Source organism: Biomphalaria glabrata, chromosome 12 (genome assembly GCF_947242115.1).
Source record: "Biomphalaria glabrata chromosome 12, xgBioGlab47.1, whole genome shotgun sequence".
NCBI lineage: Eukaryota > Metazoa > Mollusca > Gastropoda > Planorbidae > Biomphalaria > Biomphalaria glabrata.
Window position 1 is genome coordinate 14,616,435 of NC_074722.1, and position 18,644 is coordinate 14,635,078.

The 18,644-nt window shown below is 36.1% G+C and overlaps 1 protein-coding gene across 6 annotated transcripts in view; it reads left to right on the forward strand.

The window, feature by feature from the left end:
• LOC106056211 (retinal-binding protein-like) overlaps positions 1-18,644 on the forward strand; it is a 34,520-nt gene that overhangs the window by 10,063 nt on the left and 5,813 nt on the right. For 4 of the 6 annotated variants that reach the window (XM_013212827.2, XM_013212824.2, XM_056005837.1 and 1 more), the window contains exons 2-8: positions 8,824-8,950; positions 9,289-9,332; positions 10,559-10,621; positions 12,118-12,306; positions 12,982-13,057; positions 15,459-15,539; positions 16,621-16,704. In XM_013212827.2, coding sequence (XP_013068281.2) covers positions 8,824-8,950; positions 9,289-9,332; positions 10,559-10,621; positions 12,118-12,306; positions 12,982-13,057; positions 15,459-15,539; positions 16,621-16,704 — 664 coding nt within the window. Of the gene's footprint in view, positions 1-5,232; positions 5,663-8,001; positions 8,021-8,823; positions 8,951-9,288; positions 9,333-10,558; positions 10,622-12,117; positions 12,307-12,981; positions 13,058-15,458; positions 15,540-16,620; positions 16,705-18,644 lie in introns of those variants that run through there. The other 2 variants (XM_056005836.1, XM_013212828.2) reach the window with 2 other exon arrangements.

Consider the following 18,644-nt stretch of genomic DNA (forward strand, 5'->3'; position numbering starts at 1 on the left):
TCGGCATAGGATTTTATTGATTAATCCGTCTTAGCCATCTTTGGTGAGCCACATTTAGTTGTTGTTTTTTTTATTTCGGCAGACGACTTTCAGGTTATTCACTGCACTTTACTAATGGAGCCCACCACTGGTAGAAATTTGTAACCTCTCTTGGCTACGCTGTTGGAATTTGGTGACTGTAGTTTGATTTAGATTTTATATCCAAAGTGGAAGTTTTATCGTCAAAACCATCTTTGGGGAGTGGGGGTTAAACTAAAAATTCTCATAGAATTTTGGTGACTGTAGTTTTCTTTAGGAATAATATTGAAGAGGGAGTTTTCAACCTCAAAGCTTTTTGTAGGGGGGGGGGACTTTAAACTCAAAACCATCTATAGGGGCTTTAAACTTAAAGCCCTCTGGAGTAGGGGGTTTAAAGTCTAACCCCCCTGGGCAACGCTCATGGTATTTTGAGTGTGTAATTTGATTTTTCTTGAATTGAAGATGTAGTTTATAGCTTCCGAACCCAGCCGGAGGGGATTTTAAACTCAAAATCATCTGGAGGGGTTTTAAACTTAAAGCCCTCTGGAGGAGAGGTGTTAAACTTAAAACCCCCCTTGGCTACGCTCATAGAATTTTTAGTGTGTAATTTGCTCTTTTTGTATTAAAGAGTTGATTTTTAGCTTCAAACCCCGCTTCAGCGAGGTTTTAAACAAAACTACTCTTGGCTACGGTCACAGAATCTGGTGACTGATTTATGCTTTAGTGTAATATTGAAGAGGTGGTTTTATCGTTAAAAAATTTCGGAGGGGCTTTTAAAATCGAAATCCCCCTTAGCTATGTTCTTGGAATTTGGAGATTGTCGTTTGCAATTTTTTTTTATAGAAAAACGCAAAACCCCTCGAAAGAGATTTCAAAATCAAAACCCCACTTGGCTTCTCTGGGCAAGTGAGGATTTAATATTAAAATAATTTCAGCTAAAATAAACAAAATCGTAGCGAAAATCTGTCACAAAATGCCATCCTTCCCCTTCTGCCGGGGGGGGGGAGATTTCATTTCGAGGGGGGGGGGGTTTGAACCCCAAGACCCCCCTGGCTACTCCCATGGGTTGAAAGTCCTTACGGAAACCAACCAACGAAGGTAGTAGGAGACTTAGTTGAAGTCCTATCCTTACAAAGATGTACAAAAAATATCTTTCAATGAGGACATCAAGTCTTGAAGTAGTGATAAAACAAACAACGTTGTGTGTGGGTAAGTTGAAGGAACCCAGCAAAATATAAACTTTTTATTTTGTTGCAACTTTCATTTTCAATTTGAGCTTATGTCTGTGTTTTTTTCTACTGAGTTGTTTCTCTTGCGTTGTCATGGCAACACGCTTTAAGAGTCGGCATGGCGTGTTGCAGACGTAAACGTAAAGAAAGGAAAAAGAAAAAGGGGGGGGGGGGCGGGGGCTATCTTCTAAATTAGAATCTGGTTTTCTATAGTCATTAGTTTTAATCAGTTTCCTCACGATTCTCTGACTCTTGTAATGAGAGTGCGGGCTGAGGACGGTGGAGTATGCGTGTTGGGTGAGGACTTGTCTGGAGGACTCCGCCCTGTACATCTCCTTATTAGATCTAAATCTCCAGCAGCCAGCAGGGTAAATGAGCGAAGTATTTAATATATATATATATATATATATATATATATATATATATATATATATATATAAAGCTCATTAATTAATCTGTGCGATTATAAACATTTTTATTTTACCAATTGTTTCTATTTAGCGCTATTTCATGCTTTTAGTTTTTTCACTATGATCCTATCACTTCTCTGGACCAGTTGGGAAACGCGGGAGAGGAGCGGTGGGAGAAAGATGTAAACGCTATAAGTATTTTAAATGTTTTTTTTCTGGTTTTAAATCATTTTAATAAAATCATTTCCACTTTACACTTGCTTCATGGGAGTCGTAAAACGGTGTAAGCAATCAAAGTGCTCCACTTCTGTGCATATGCCTTCACATTTGTGTATGAAACGAGGCCGGTCCCCTCATCTCCAAGCTAAACATTGTTGATTTCTACATTTATTTTGTTGGCCCTGATCTTTTTTTTTTCATTCTCGTATAAGATAAGATAATTTTATTGATCTAATCAAATGGAAATTCAGTTTGACTACAATTGACATCAGCGTAACTACTGTACAATAAGAGTATAGGTGAAACATTATGTATCAACTTTCAGCTTCATCATGCTATAATTAGAAAACATTCACACACACATACACTCACACACACATACACACACACATACTAAAGCAAAACATTTTTGTGTATAAACAAGACCAAACAAAATTTTATGAATTTTTTTATTTTTTTTAGTTTCCTACAAATACTTTATTAAGTAAAATTGTAAAATGACAAATTGGTTTGTATCAGGCATTCCATTCAACGCCAAGCGCTCGCAAAAATGACTATTAACACTGTATTGAGGAGCTGAAGTTTAACTTGACCTGGAAGTGTTCTTCTTGCACCTTATTAGCTCATGACAGAGGGCTGGTAGACTGATAGAGGCTCTAGTCACAGTCTAGTCACAGTGTAGTGGCAGTCTAGTCACAGTCTAGTGGCAGTCTAGTCACAGTCTAGTGGCAGTCTAGTCACAGTCTAGTGGCAGTCTAGTCACAGTCTAGTGGCAGTCTAGTCACAGTCTAGTGGCAGTCTAGTCACAGTCTAGTGGCAGTCTAGTCACAGTCTAGTCGCAGTCTAGTGGTCTAGTCACAGTCTAGTGTCAGTCTAGTCACAGTCTAGTCGCAGTCTAGTGGCAGTCTAGTCACAGTCTAGTGGCAGTCTAGTCACAGTCTAGTCGCAGTCTAGTGGCAGTCTAGTGACAGTCTAGTCACAGTCTAGTGGCAGTCTAGTCACAGTCTAGTGGCAGTCTAGTGACAGTCTAGTGGCAGTCACAGTCTAGTGGCAGTCTAGTCACAGTCTAGTGGCAGTCTAGTCACAGTCTAGTGGCAGCTCACAATCGTCAAACTTGTAAATAGACACACTGAAATAGCTCAAATGTAGTTACGTCTTTCAGGGTTTGGCCTTCTAGTTCTAGAGGAGAGCATTGTCTGGTGCTGCCGTAACAGATGCATACTCCACGAATTAGTATCGCCAGTGGATAGATCTGCTTGCACTTCTATTACGCAGCTTATATCAACTCTCTCTGTTTGTTTTTCTGTCTGTCTGGTAAAATGTTTGAGCATGTTTTTTTGGTAAAAAGTCTAAAAATGTTATTTCCCCACATCCATTCTATAATCAAGTTGAAACTTTGCAGTCATTTTTTTAGGATAGACGATACATCAGTCAATTTAAAAAAATCAACAAATTAGTCGATTAATAACTGGTTCTTTAAATTTTGCTTCATATAAACAAGGGAAATTAATCCTTCAGTATTCACAGATATAGTTAAATATGTCGGGGTTTTGTTCTTTGTACACAGGGTTTCTTCAACACCCATTCTCGGATCAAGTTGAAACTTCCAACAATAATATATATATATATATATATATATATATATATATATATATATATATATATATATATATATATATATAATTCTCTTCATGGCTCAAGAGTTTGGACACCACTTAAAGGAAAGATCACTCTTTTATTTTTGCAAGTCTGACGGACTAGAGTTACCCAACGTAATTTAAGAGGCGAGGGGGGGGGGGGGGAGAACAAGTAGTATTCACCCGTCACTAAATAGCAGGGCCGGACCTAACCATTGTTACCAAGAAGTCATGGAAAGAGAACAAGTAATCTATTATGTATTCACCCGTCACTAAATAGCAGGGCCTGACTTAACCATTGTGGAGCCCCATGCGAAACGGATTTCGCGGGGCCAAGTTTGGGTAGGGATACGAATAATAAGTGAAAATTAAGCGTTTGTATTAGAAAAATAAATTCGTCTTTGCATTTTATTCATTCTTTACTACGTACAGAATGACTTTACAAACCTTGCGTGTAGCGAAGTCATACAGTATATCATAAGAATTCTGTTTCCTACATAGATCACGCTCAATAGCAAGAATTACCAAATGTGTCAAACTATCTTTGAGAATTGTTGACCTTAAGTAATTCTTCATTAGTTCGAGGAGCAGGAAGATTCTTTCACTAGATTCCACAATTACCGGTATTGTATAATGCCGTTTTTTTTATCGCGCGTAGGATTGGCGGGTTCCATATTGAATGACACCACAAAATGAAAATTTTTGTCTATATATTTCATGAGATTTGTATGAGTTTTCAAAAGATTTTAATGAATTTCCGGATATTTCCAGGACTTTTTCGTATATTTTGCAATGGACCTCATTCACCAATCGTAAACAAAAAACATTTAGCCACGTGACAATATTGATAAAACAACGAAAAAACCGTATCACGTGACAGCCTTAGTGTATTACGTAATTTGTATAGAAGAGATAGAGAATCATGTGGCTAAATGGTGTTTGTTTACGATTGGTGAATGATGTCCATTTCAGGAGATTTCCAGGAGCTCCTGGTAAATCAGTAGGCCGCGGAAAATCTGTTATAAGTTATAAAATGGTTTAATTTAATAATTTATACACTTAGAATTGGCGCGGGTCCTATGAAAGTGCGGGGCCCACTGCGGTCGCATAGGTTGCAGTGGCCTAAGCCGGCCCTGCAAAATAGCGGCGTATGCTATGCCGCCGGTCCTTCACCCCATTTGAAAAGATAATTTTTTTATTTTTCTTGTTGGAAAATCAGATTGGGTAACAGATGAATATCGTATTGTATCTAACAAGCTATGAGTCAATCCAAAGTTAACCAATTAATCAATTGATTATAGGCAACTAATTATTTTGTTAGATATCAAAAAGGAAATAACTTCTACATTATTGACAAATAAAACTCTAAGTGTGGAGTCCTTCACCCCATTTGAAAAGATAATTTTTTTATTTTTCTTGTTGGAAAATCAGATTGGGTAACAGATTAATAATTACAGTTGAACTTGTCTGATTATTTGTTATTTTTTCTAAGTTATCTAAGCTAAAACCATGTTGAAGGAATGAACAACAACAACAACAAAAGAATTAATTGTATACATGAGAATGAATATAGGAATCTATAGGCACACACACAGATCCATATCTAGGCCACTTTACTTGGGTTTTGTGTTCGTTTTTGGTCCCCGCCTAACAAACTGACTCAAGTCGTTTGTTCTTCGCGCTTCGTCAGGTTCGATAAATCTTACCCTCTCTCCATACTGTTCTTTAGTTGTCATTTTGATGTGATTGCGATTGCGTCCCTTGTACACGAGTACATAGTTTTAGTGTGGGACACACACTATAAGTCATTATTTATAGATACTTGTTTTGATCAGGATTCTGTTCTCGCTATGTACTCTGGCAGACAATCATTCAGTCTCATGTGAAAACATGAAAACCCTAAATGTTAATCATTTATTTTTGATTGAAAAAATTATAAATACTAGCTCTATATAAGTATAGAAATTGACATGATCCAATAATTCTCCATCTTATTAATTTTTTAAAATTTTATATGAAATATATAACAACATATTTAATATTGGAAGAACATTGAATCGGAAGTCTAAACAATAGACAAGTGGAACATTTCTTTATTTATAGTGTACTTTGGAGTTTGTGAAGCTTGTTATATTCTTAAATGGAACAGGTGAGGACTAGTTCAACTTTATTAGAAGTGCAATAGTGTGCTGTGAGCCCACCAGAACTTGGCCCTATACTTTTTCACCGTAGACTATATATATAGTACATGGTTTTCACAACAGAAAATACACGAACTTTAAATTCTTTCAAATTATTCTGCCATATTGCTGCCCGTGTATTTCACTGACAAGAAAATACACCAAAACAAGTAGAACTTAATAAATAAACTGATGTTATATGCAACTCGATAGTAAACAAGTTTTTTTTTTGTTTATTCAAAAGCACTTTGTTGTGTAATACTATAAGTTTGAGTTTAAAACCCCCTACCAGGGTTTTTTGCAGTTAAATCCCCCTCTTCTATAAAACAAAACAAAAAAAAATGTAAACGACAATCCCCGAATTCCAACAGCACAGTTAAGAAAGATTTTGATTTTAAAACCCCCTCCAAAAATTACGATAAACCCCCTCTTCGATATGAAAATGCAAATTACGCACTCAAAATGTTATGAGCGTAGCTAAATGGGTTTTGACTCAGTTTTGACTTAAAACCCCCTTTCAGCTGGGTTAGAAGGTAAAAAATACCTCTTCAATATTACAAAAAAAAATTATACACTCAAAATTTTATGAGTGTAGTCAAATGGTTTTGAGTTTAAACTCCTCTCCAGCGGAGTTTGAAGCTAAAAATCTCTTTTCAATATAAAAAAAGCCAATTACACACTCTAAAATCTATGAGCGTAACCAAAGGGGTTTTGAGTTTAAACCCCCCGCCAGCGGGTTTGAAGCTTAAAAATACACCTTCATTTAAAAAAAAAAAGCAAACTACGCACTCAAAATGCTATGAGCGTTCCCAAAAGGGGTTTTGAGTTTAAACCCCCTTCAGAGGGGTTTGATGCTAAAAAATACCTCTTAATATAAAAAAAAAGCAAATTACACACTAAAATTATTTGAGCGTAGCCAAGCCCATTGGGGGTTTTGAGTTTAAACCCTTCTTCAATAGATGCCTTTTTTTAAAGTTTAAAACCCCTCCAGGTGGTTTTGAGTTTAAAATCCCCTTACAGAACGTTTTGAGGTGGGAAAACCTCTATCTTCAATATTATTCTAAAGCAAACTACAGTTACCAAATTCTATGACCGTAGCTAAATGGGGTTTTGAATTTTAAAAAAAATACAATAACTCCATAGATTTTTTAGTTTAAAACCCCCCAACAGATGATTTTGACGATAAAACATCTCTTTTCGATATAAAATCTAAAACAAACTACAGTCACCTAATTCCAAGAGCGTATTCAAGAGAGGTTAAACATTTCTACTAGTGGCGAGGCTCCATTAATAAACTGCAGTGAATAGTCATCTGCCGAAATTGAAAAACACTAAATGTGGCTCAACAAAGATGGCTAAGACAGATTTTAGGAGTCAGTTATAGAGATCGGGTCTAAATCAAGGACATCCTATGACGAACTGGGAGTCGACCCCTTGGTAAGATTGTGACAGAGCGTCGCATGGGGTTTGCGGGACATGTTCTCCGACTAAACGAATGACGCATATGAAGAGTTGCGATGACATCCTAGAACAACTTGGCTCGACACAATCATGGAGGTCCTCAGAGCAGGTGGGAAGAGGCTTCAGACATTACCAGTGAGATTTTTGTGGAGAAAGCTTGACGGCATATGTGCCGAACGGCGCTGGAGGGTCTAAGTCAGTAAGAATAGCACATTAAGTTTTGCAATAAAACTTTCTTATAGCAAGAAAATGCACTGTAGATACCTCAGAATATGCATTTTGTTGGCTTTTAATACCAGAAATAGTGTTTTGCGGCGGGGCTTCGCCCCGCGCTGGGGGAGCTCCTAACGCTTCAATGTTAGAAAGTAGCAACCACATATCTCCACAAGCAACAATTTATAGTCGGCTTCTTTGATTTGTGATTAGGTTCCTAACGAACTGACGAGAAAAAAATCCTGGCTACGCCCATGAGTTTATGGTAATGACACAGTAACGGTGGTCCGCGTACCGCAGTGGTCCATGAGTGGACCGTAAGGGGTCCGCAGAAGTATGGAAATCGAATTCAAATAAAATAATTTCTTCGCTAAAAGCCAGTTTATCCGATCGGATAATTTTAATAATCATCAACTCGCCCCTAACTGCAGTTTAATCTGTCTATCTCGTACTTGTTTTGACGACCTAAACCAAAGATGTGAAGACATTTTACACTTGGAAATTCCCGATTGGGTGTTGACCTCTTGTATGCGTGGACAAAGATTTCAAACACAGATGAATCCACACCAATGCTAGAGTAGCTTATTAAAATATACACAATTGACGACTGACGAACATAAACCAATGTTCGAACAAAGATAGCACAAATACTGGTTAGTATAGTTCCATGGTTACACAATCAGATTACACTTTTATATTCTGAATTGTGGGTTAGTGTACGAAAATTGTGAACTGCTGTTCCGTCTTCCTATTTACTATTATTTAGTAGACTGTGGAGTCAGCTCGTTAGGAACCTGCCTGGTCGTGCGGTTTGCACGCTGGACTGTCGTTCAGATTTATCGATGGTCCCGGGTTCAAACCCTGCCCGCTCCCATCCCCCGTCGTCCTGCGGGAGGTTTGGACTAGGAAGTAATTATCTTCAACTCTGAAGGAACATCCGAAACATGTAAAACATAAACATTTTTACAAAAGAAGCCGACTATAAATTGTTGCTTGTGGAGATATGTGGTTGCTACTTTCTAACATTGAGTAGGACATAAATATACTCACTAAATCTCAACCTCTTCCAAATCATTAACTTTTGAAATATTTCATTTAAACAGAAGTTCAATTTCATTAATCACTTTTCTCACAAAATGTTTTTCTTTTTAAATCTACCCATGTTATTTATATACTCTGCGTTTATTTAGCTTTTTTACTAAAGATTTCGTGGGCAATTTTCGACTATGTAAAGGGAATCACGGGTCAAAAAAATTTGAGAACCTTTGTCTTTCGGGGGGTCATATCACGCGTTAATGTTTATTTAAGTGCTGGAGAATAGTACAGCATTCGAGAATGAATGTCTTTGTCCCTGGCACTCATAAGGGTTTTAATTCAAACTATTGGATCTACTGAGAGTTCAATATTTCAAACACACTGTACTCCAGTCTTACAATTTTGTTCTTGCCTTCCACAGCACTCACTAAAAAAGCAAGAAAGCGATGCCGGCTTAAAGGAAGAGGAAGCCCTGAGACAGTTCAAAGAAAAAATCTCGGATTTGATTACATCACAAGATGATTACAGCCTCAAAAAGTGGCTTCAAGGTGAAAACTAAAATACAAGCCTAGTTTAGGAATTCATTGATCACTTTAGTTTTGAAAAATACTATGCTTTAGAAAGAAGATCGCTAAACATTTTATCTCTATCTAGTCACTCAAGCTATTTGTTAGACTGTTTGATAAAATATTGCTTTAATAATAAATTTACTTATCAATAAGCTTTTAGTATTAAAGTGTTTATTCTATTGTCATAAAGTTGTCATTTGATTAGTGCACATCTAACACATGTGGTTTATCACTCATCATTTTACTTTATGGTTAAATCAAGTGTCTTTTTTTAAAAATAAATCTCAAATTGACTTCAGTTTATTTTGTATTTGAAGCTAGAAACTATGATGTCACTAAAGCGGAGGCTATGTTCCGAACGGTAAGTTGATCAAACACCTTCAAATGGGGCAACGATTGTACAGAAATGTTAATGCATAGACAATCTAAAACAATTCACATGACTGCCTGTTGCAAGCGTACACCTCTTAATCACGACATTTTTGCCAGCAGTAGAAAATGTCCAAATAAAACCAAGCTTACATCCATTCCTTGCTATTCTAACGAAATAAATCTCACCCTAACAAGAACATAAAACTAAAATACTATTTAACATTAGACCAATAATAAAATATGCATTTTCATTTTATTACTTTAAATCTGAAAAATCAGAAAGTAGAATAGACACTCACAAGCCCCACAAAACAAAAAAGCGATGGAATGGAATAGCTTAACTTAGGAAATCTTCAGATCAGAGAATGCAACATGAAAGAAGCAATAATGTTGAAGCACAAAACGATAACTTACAACCATAACAAAAACATTAAAAAATACTATATACATTTTAAAGAGCGATTATTTATTGGAGGCTGAGCACTTTCGGATTATAAAAAAAAATGTAACCGATTGTACCCCCTTTCATTCCCCCCCCCCTTTTTTTTTATTCCTAGAAAAAATCCTGGTTAAGCGAATGTATAAATCTACTTATCTTTATAATATTCCAATGACGGCCTTTTATATCTAGACGGTTCACAAAATGTTCCTGAACATTAATTTATAAAACAAATATTCAACATGCGGAGTTACATTTTGTTCAAGATAAAGATTTTCTAGTTCTCTAACCAAATTGAAATACTTTTCTTTTTATAATTTAAAAAATGATAACGGTCAAACCAGAGTGACCAAAGACATTGTCATTCTTTTCTCAACGATATACATCAGTTGTTTTAGGAAAATCGTTTTCAAGAAAGGCGTCCACCCACCCTTGCCCATCCAGAAGGTTCCACCCCGAAAGTATAACTAGAAAAGAGTTATTGTCAAAATACAAAACTAGAATATACATTTAGTCTACAAATAATTGGAAAGGCACAAAATATAAAAGCACACTGCTTTCTATGCTACGACTAATTCATACAAGTGTTCTTTCTTTCCTAGTGCTTATTGTGTGGATTACTTAAATAAGCCTTCAGATCTAATAACTATGTAGATTTTAATTAGGTCTTTATTTAACAAGAACGACAAAAAACATATGGATACCAACTAGACCTACTGTAACTCTTGTCGTTGTTATAATGAACGTCAGGAATGTTTCTAACAACTTTCTTACAGAGTATGGCGTACAGAGAGAAAATGAAGGTGGATACACTTCTGACTGACTACGAACCTCCCGAAGTAAGTGTTAGGTAGTTATATATTTCGATATCTGTTACTAATTGCTTTAAATCTGTCCCAGCATGAGCCAACATAATGTCGTTCTTTATGGCCAAAACTTTCTCCAATTTCACATGATAAAGATAGAGACGGTACGTTTTTTAATCTCCGAGTAAAGTGAGTTACATACTATTCCATTTAGTTTGTTCAATTTATAGTTGAAAGATTTGTGGTGTAATTATTTGTTAGCACTAAGTGATTAGTATTTTGAAATGAAATAGTCTCAAACGGGAATCACTGTATTTACTCGTTTTAAAACATGTATCATTGTTATAAATATAAATTATATACTTTGTTCTATTTACATAAAACGCAATAATGTTCCGCAACTCACCTTCACCTATCCGTTAGGGCACAACACAAGATATCCTTCTTCATTCCTTGGTCAGAATGTCTTTCAATGACCGGCCCGTCCATTCTTTAGTGTTCCCATTGCTTTCTCTGCCTCTTCTTCTTTTTCCTGTTACTGTTTTTGCGAGCTCTGAATATAATGCCATAGAGTTTTAGTTTGTGTTTTTTTTACGGTAATTAGCAGATAATCGTGGGGTCCGATCGCTGAACTAATCTTGTCTCTCTCTTTGTTTGTGAAATTGTATTTGATACCTTGGATCTTTCTGTAGTATCTCAATTCCATTGCTAGGATCTTCCTCCTGTTTCTGTAGTCAGTATCCAAGATTCCCAAAGCATACACGAATGTGGCCTTGTCTTTCCATATTGATTTGAGTTTTGCTGTAGATTGTGCAATTCTGGACAGTAACTCAGGTTTGGTTCCTTCATCTGAGAGGATACCTCCGAGATATTTAAAACAACTGACATGTGTCAGTCCACAACTCACCGTGCACTAAAATATCAATAGGTTTTGACAGACTATTTCTGAAATTGTAATATTCTGAATGTTACATTGGAGTTGGGTGGTGAAAACGTCTTGCTATTTTCAGAAATTAAATCAGATAACAATGATAACTCAATATCTGTTTGTATGCTGTGGATGAAGAACCAGCAGAGCTTCTCTTTTCGAAATAGAAGAATTTAATTTTTTAAGTTGAAATCCTAAAATCTAAGAACCAATACTTTATATAATAACACCCAATAGAATTCAGATTCAGTAGACTTAACATGAAGCTTGAAACGTGTTGGCTCATTGAACTTGGGGTACAAGCTCGTCTCTTCTATATAAAGTATCCCCAACCTGAAAGTAATCGAATCTTTTAGTAGTGCACAAACGGTAACAAAAAGAGTAAATGCTTACTTTTTAGTCAAGGGTTATAAAAAAAAGGGCGCAACCTTACCCTTATTGACACTCTAGTTATCTTTCCTATATTAGCCCTTGGTGTGGAAACTCGAAGCTACCACAGAACAATGTGTAACAAAACATCCTGTTTATATTTATCTGGCAACTTTACCAAGACAATAGATTACATGTTCATGTCACGCCTAGTAAATATTTTTATGGACAGGTTTTGAAGAAGTACATGTCCGGAGGTAATGTAGGACACGACAAAGAGGGGTCACCTGTCAGAGTGGAGCTGTTTGGCCACCTGGACATGAAAGGGTTGATGTACTCTGCCAGAAAGTCTGACCTGGAGAAGGTCAAGTTGAAGCAATGTGAGCAGCACTTGAAGGACTGGGAGATCATGTCTAAGAAGGTTTGCAGAACTCAAAAGAGTATTCAAATCTTTCACTTTATGCATATTTAGGGGTCGATCTTTGGGAATGCATTGAGTATCGTCAAATGAGCAGCAGTCTTCTGCTTATTTAGAACAAAAAAAGTTTCCGTTGCAAGAAAAAAAAAATTGGCATCCATTATGTCAATATAGAGTACTTTGACTGTATCCAGTTCTTTGCTAGCTTTCAGTATTAAAATAAAAATGAGAAATATGGCCTATATTTTATATTCATTATCTTTAAAATTAAAATATATTCGAAAAGAGATTATTGTATCCTTGGAGTTTCCACATTGTTATAAATCTAAACTCTAAACATTGTTTTTGTTGCATCAGACGATCGGTTTATCGAAATTGTAAGAATAAATGTATGCTTTAGGTCCAAAACATTTCATTCAAAATTTAAAAGTTCAAGTTGGCCTACATCAGATTTGAAGAGCTGAAGGCTTGACCATACGCACATCCCGCAAAGAATATGTCTTTTAATTTGCAGTTTTGGGTATTTTTCAACAAACATTTATTTCTAGTCTTATGCTAGTAGAAATCTATACAGTTCACAGTTTGTACTTTATATAGCACTCATTTAAACGAAACAAATAAAACTGTTAAGTTGCTGTGTTTATTGGCTCACGCTATTTTACGTTTGTGCTCACTCAGTTAAACAGACGAGTGGATGGTCTGGTAGTCATCTTTGACATGGAAGGAGTGTCCAGTAAAATGTTATGGCGACCTGGTAAATAGCTTTTTTAAACATTTTCTTTCTTGCCATCATGGTGGCTGAGTGGTAAAGCAGCTTGTTACCAAACACACACAAATACATCGTCTCGAACAGTATCTAAAACATCTCATCCTATCAAAAGATCCGCTTTTGACATATCATAAAACATCTCATCCTATCAAAAGATCCGCTGTTGACATATCTTAAAACATCTCATCCTATCAAAAGATCCGCTGTTGACTAGACCACCGTAAAACATCTCATCCTATCTAAATATCTGCTGTTGACTAGACCATCTTAAAACATCTCATCCTATCAAAAGATCCGCTGTTGACATATCTTAAAACATCTCATCCTATCAAAAGATCCGCTGTTGACTAGACCATCTTAAAACATCTCATCCTATCAAAAAATCCGCTGTTGACTAGACCATCTTAAAACATCTCATCCTATCTAAATATCTGCTGTTGACTAGACCATCTTAAAACATCTCATCCTATCAAAATATCTGCTGTTGACTAGACCATCTTAAAACATCTCATCCTATCAAAATATCTGCTGTTGACTAGACCATCTTAAAACATCTCATCATATCAAGATATCTGCTGTTGATTAGACTTGTATCTTGAAACTATTCATCATATCAAGATGTCTGCTGTTGGTTAGACTTGTATCTTGAAACTATTCATCATATCAAGATGTCTGCTGTTGGTTAGACTTGTATCTTGAAACTATTCATCATATCAAGATGTCTGCTGTTGATTAGACTTGTATCTTGAAACTATTCATCATATCAAGATGTCTGCTGTTGATTAGACTTGTATCTTGAAACTATTCATCATATCAAGATGTCTGCTGTTGGTTAGACTTGTATCTTGAAACTATTCATCATATCAAGATGTCTGCTGTTGGTTAGACTTGTGTCTTGAAACTATTCATCATATCAAGATGTCTGCTGTTGGTTAGACTTGTATCTTGAAACTATTCATCATATCAAGATGTCTGCTGTTGGTTAGACTTGTATCTTGAAACTATTCATCATATCAAGATGTCTGCTGTTGGTTAGACTTGTATCTTGAAACTATTCATCATATCAAGATGTCTGCTGTTGGTTAGACTTGTATCTTGAAACTATTCATCATATCAAGATATCTGCTGTTGGTTAGACTTGTATCTTGAAACTATTCATCATATCAAGATGTCTGCTGTTGGTTAGACTTGTATCTTGAAACTATTCATCATATCAAGATGTCTGCTGTTGGTTAGACTTGTATCTTGAAACTATTCATCATATCAAGATGTCTGCTGTTGATTAGACTTGTATCTTAAAACTATTCATCATATCAAGATGTCTGCTGTTGATTAGACTTGTATCTTGAAACTATTCATCATATCAAGATGTCTGCTGTTGGTTAGACTTGTATCTTGAAACTATTCATCATATCAAGATATCTGCTGTTGATTAGACTTGTATCTTGAAACTATTCATCATATCAAGATGTCTGCTGTTGGTTAGACTTGTATCTTGAAACTATTCATCATATCAAGATATCTGCTGTTGATTAGACTTGTATCTTGAAACTATTCATCATATCAAGATATCTGCTGTTGATTAGACTTGTATCTTAAAACACCTCATCCTATTAAGGGATCCGCACAAAGGCCTTTTAAAAAAAATAAAATTATTTCTTCTAAATAGATTTCACGCTTCGAAGCAAATGCAGTTATACACAACACATACCCTAACCCGTTTTTGTAAGACGTTTACATTAGTCAATTATACTCACCCGTTATTTTTTTAACTGGGCAAGCTTACTAGCAGGATGAAGCACCAATTTTAAATGGTATTTAGGCATTCCCCCTCACTTGTCATCCCCCCTTTTTTTCACACACACATTCTTAAATCGTCAAACAGAATAATCTTTCTATAGACAGTCTTATCTTATCTTATATAATACAGACGTTACTTCAAAAAAGAAAATGATTACGTCCTACGCTTCATGCATTCAGTCATGCATATTAACCAATGACTTAAATTCTGCCAGTCGAATGCTTATCCATAACAACATTTAGAATGGCCAGAAATTTGATGCGTAGAAAGAAACAAAACGTGTAAAGATTAAGGAAAATTTCTCACATAAGAAAATAAAACACGCCCAGGTTAATCCTTTAAACCCAGATAAACCCAAGCCAAACTTTTTTTTTTAATTGAATATTATGTAAAAATGTGGAAAAAAAATTTAAAGAAAAAAAAAAGAACAAAAATGTCAACTTAGGCTTTAAGCTCTTGCTTTTGTGAGGGCCAAATGTTTGAAGTTGTATTTAAAGAAACATTTTCAACAAAAATTATTTGATCTAGTTAAAAAATACTCCTGCTATGACCTTGATTGACTGCCTAGGTCCTGTCTTCTATTAGGTTTACAGATGTATCTTCATTTGGTGTCTCTGTTGGAAGATAACTACCCGGAAATGTTGAAACGAATGTTCGTTATTAACGGTATGTACAAACTTACATGTAAAATTACTTTTTGTCTTCACCTTTCCAGGGACTGCTTGGGAAGAGACTGACGTCAAGGAATGTGTCTGTGGGAAGGCGGGGGAATCAAATAGCTCCGTTTATAGGTAGCCTATATAATACAAAAATCATTGCCTACCAAGCAATGGTTCTCTGACCCCTTCTGTAAGGATCTGAGCCATAGGTACTATACAGAAAGCATCTAAACTTTCTTGAAATCTTTTACCGAACATGTTTGCACTGCATCATGGACATACGGTGGCAAGACCACATTATAAACTGCGATGTTCTTGCAAATGCCGGTATGGACAGCATAGATGGACTTCTTATAGTCTGACTGCTACGTATGGCAGGGCGCGTATCCCGTATGGGGACGATCGTATGCCAAAGGCAATCGTTTTGGCGTGAAAGGTGGTCGGCGCAACAGAAATGCCCACGGAAACGCTTTAAAGACTAGCTTAGGCGCCCACAGACCACCTGGCAGCTGGCGGCTTCCGAACAAGACAGCTGAAGATTTCTTAAAATGCCGAGGGATATGCTTTTGAGACCAAAAGAAAGTCCACTGCGGAGGTCAGACGTAGAAGGCGAAAAGATAACCTAAATCGTCCACCGGAGGACAATGGTCATGCCTGCGCTGGATGTGGCAATAAATGTAGATTGCAGGTGGGACTGTGTAGCCACGTAAATACTGCACTCCTCATTTATCTTCGGACTCGAAAGAAAACCTTATTAGAATACATGTAAAACATAGGGTCACGATTCCATATCATAAGGTACAGCTTCATTGCTAATCAGATTGAGAAAATTCAGAAGTGAGACTGTTTATTTGGGATTATCTAATCTGGGATCGACCTTCAGATTGCGTAATAGCATCGCTAAGCCTTGAAAACTAATGAAAAGGTTTTGGAAATTGCACTCTCATGTTGTACGGTTTTTAGATTCTTTCAGGTGAATGTGGCGTGTCTATGCTCATATGCCTATAATTTTCTTACTCTAAAATATATGAGTTATATTTTCAAACTAAAAGTCTGTACCATTACACATGAGTTTCTGTTTCTTCAAGCTCCGAGAATATTTCCTTTGCTGTACAAACTCTGTAGACCACTGATAAGTCAAGACACAAAGAACAAAATACATGTTTTAGGATGTAAGTATTTTTCTATACTTCAAAGCATACGTGTCATTGCAAAGTATTTACTGCCAGCGAAAGTGTCGTAGCTTATGCAGGATCTTTAATAATCATTATACATAATCTAGTGTCAGTTATAACACTTGTGATTATTCTCAAAAATTGAGACCCTTTATGTAGACAGTTGACCCTATGAAAAACTCCATTCTCCCCGACGGAATTCAAGACTTTCGTCTTAAGACATCATGTAGATATCCCAAAGCAAGATGAATCCCTGACTTTATGACATCATGTAGATATCTCAAAGCAAGATGAATCTCTGACTTCATGACATCATGTAGATATCCCAAAGCAAGATGAATCCCTGACTTTAAGACATCATGTAGATATCCCAAAGCAAGATGAATCCCTGACTTTATGACATCATGTAGATATCTCAAAGCAAGATGAATCCCTGACTTTATGACATCATGTATGATGTAGATATCCCAAAGCAAGATGAATCCCTGACTTTAAGACATGTAGATATCCCAAAGCAAGATGAATCCCTGACTTTATGACATCATGTAGATATCTCAAAGCAAGATGAATCCCTGACTTTATGACATCATGTATGATGTAGATATCCCAAAGCAAGATGAATCCCTGACTTTATGACATCATGTAGATATCTCAAAGCAAGATGAATCCCTGACTTTATGACATCATGTATGATGTAGATATCCCAAAGCAAGATGAATCTCTGACTTTATGACATCATGTAGATATCCCAAAGCAAGATGAATCTCTGACTTTATGACATCATGTAGATATCCCAAAGCAAGATGAATCCCTGACTTTATGACATCATGTATGATGTAGATATCCCAAAGCAAGATGAATCCCTGACTTTATGACATCATGTATGATGTAGATATCCCAAAGCAAGATGAATCTCTGACTTTATGACATCATGTAGATATCCCAAAGCAAGATGAATCCCTGACTTTATGACATCATGTAGATATCCCAAAGCAAGATGAATCTCTGACTTTATGACATCATGTAGATATCCCAAAGCAAGATGAATCCCTGACTTTATGACATCATGTATGATGTAGATATCCCAAAGCAAGATGAATCCCTGACTTTATGACATCATGTATGATGTAGATATCCCAAAGCAAGATGAATCTCTGACTTTATGACATCATGTATGATGTAGATATCCCAAAGCAAGATGAATCTCTGACTTTATGACATCATGTAGATATCCCAAAGCAAGATGAATCCCTGACTTTATGACATCATGTATGATGTAGATATCCCAAAGCAAGATGAATCCCTGACTTTATGACATCATGTAGATATCCCAAATGAAGATGAATCCCTGACTTTATAACATCATGTAGATATCCCAAAGCAAGATGAATCCCTGACTTTATGACATCATGTATGATGTAGATATCCCAAAGCAAGATGAATCCCTGACTTTATGACATCATGTAGATATCCCAAATGAAGATGAATCCCTGACTTTATAACATCATGTAGATATCCCAAAGGAAGATGAATCTCAGACTTTAAGGTGCAGGCTATAACGAAGTTAAATTTGGTTACCCTGAAGAAATAGGTGACTTGTGGTATACTCCGCTCTTGCCAAGTTTCTGTACAATTTCTTTAGATATATTATACACAGGCTTAAATGAAGTTTGACTTGCTTGGGGATAGTATGAATCTTTGGCTACACTCCACCATTATCAATTTACTTAGATAGTATGAATCTTTGGCTACACTCCACCATTATCAATTTACTTAGATAGTATGAATCTTTGGCTACACTCCACCATTATCAATTTACTTAGATAGTATGAATCTTTGGCTACACTCCACCATTATCAATTTACTTAGATAGTATGAATCTTTGGCTACACTCCACCATTATCAATTTACTTAGATAGTATGAAGCAAAATGAACT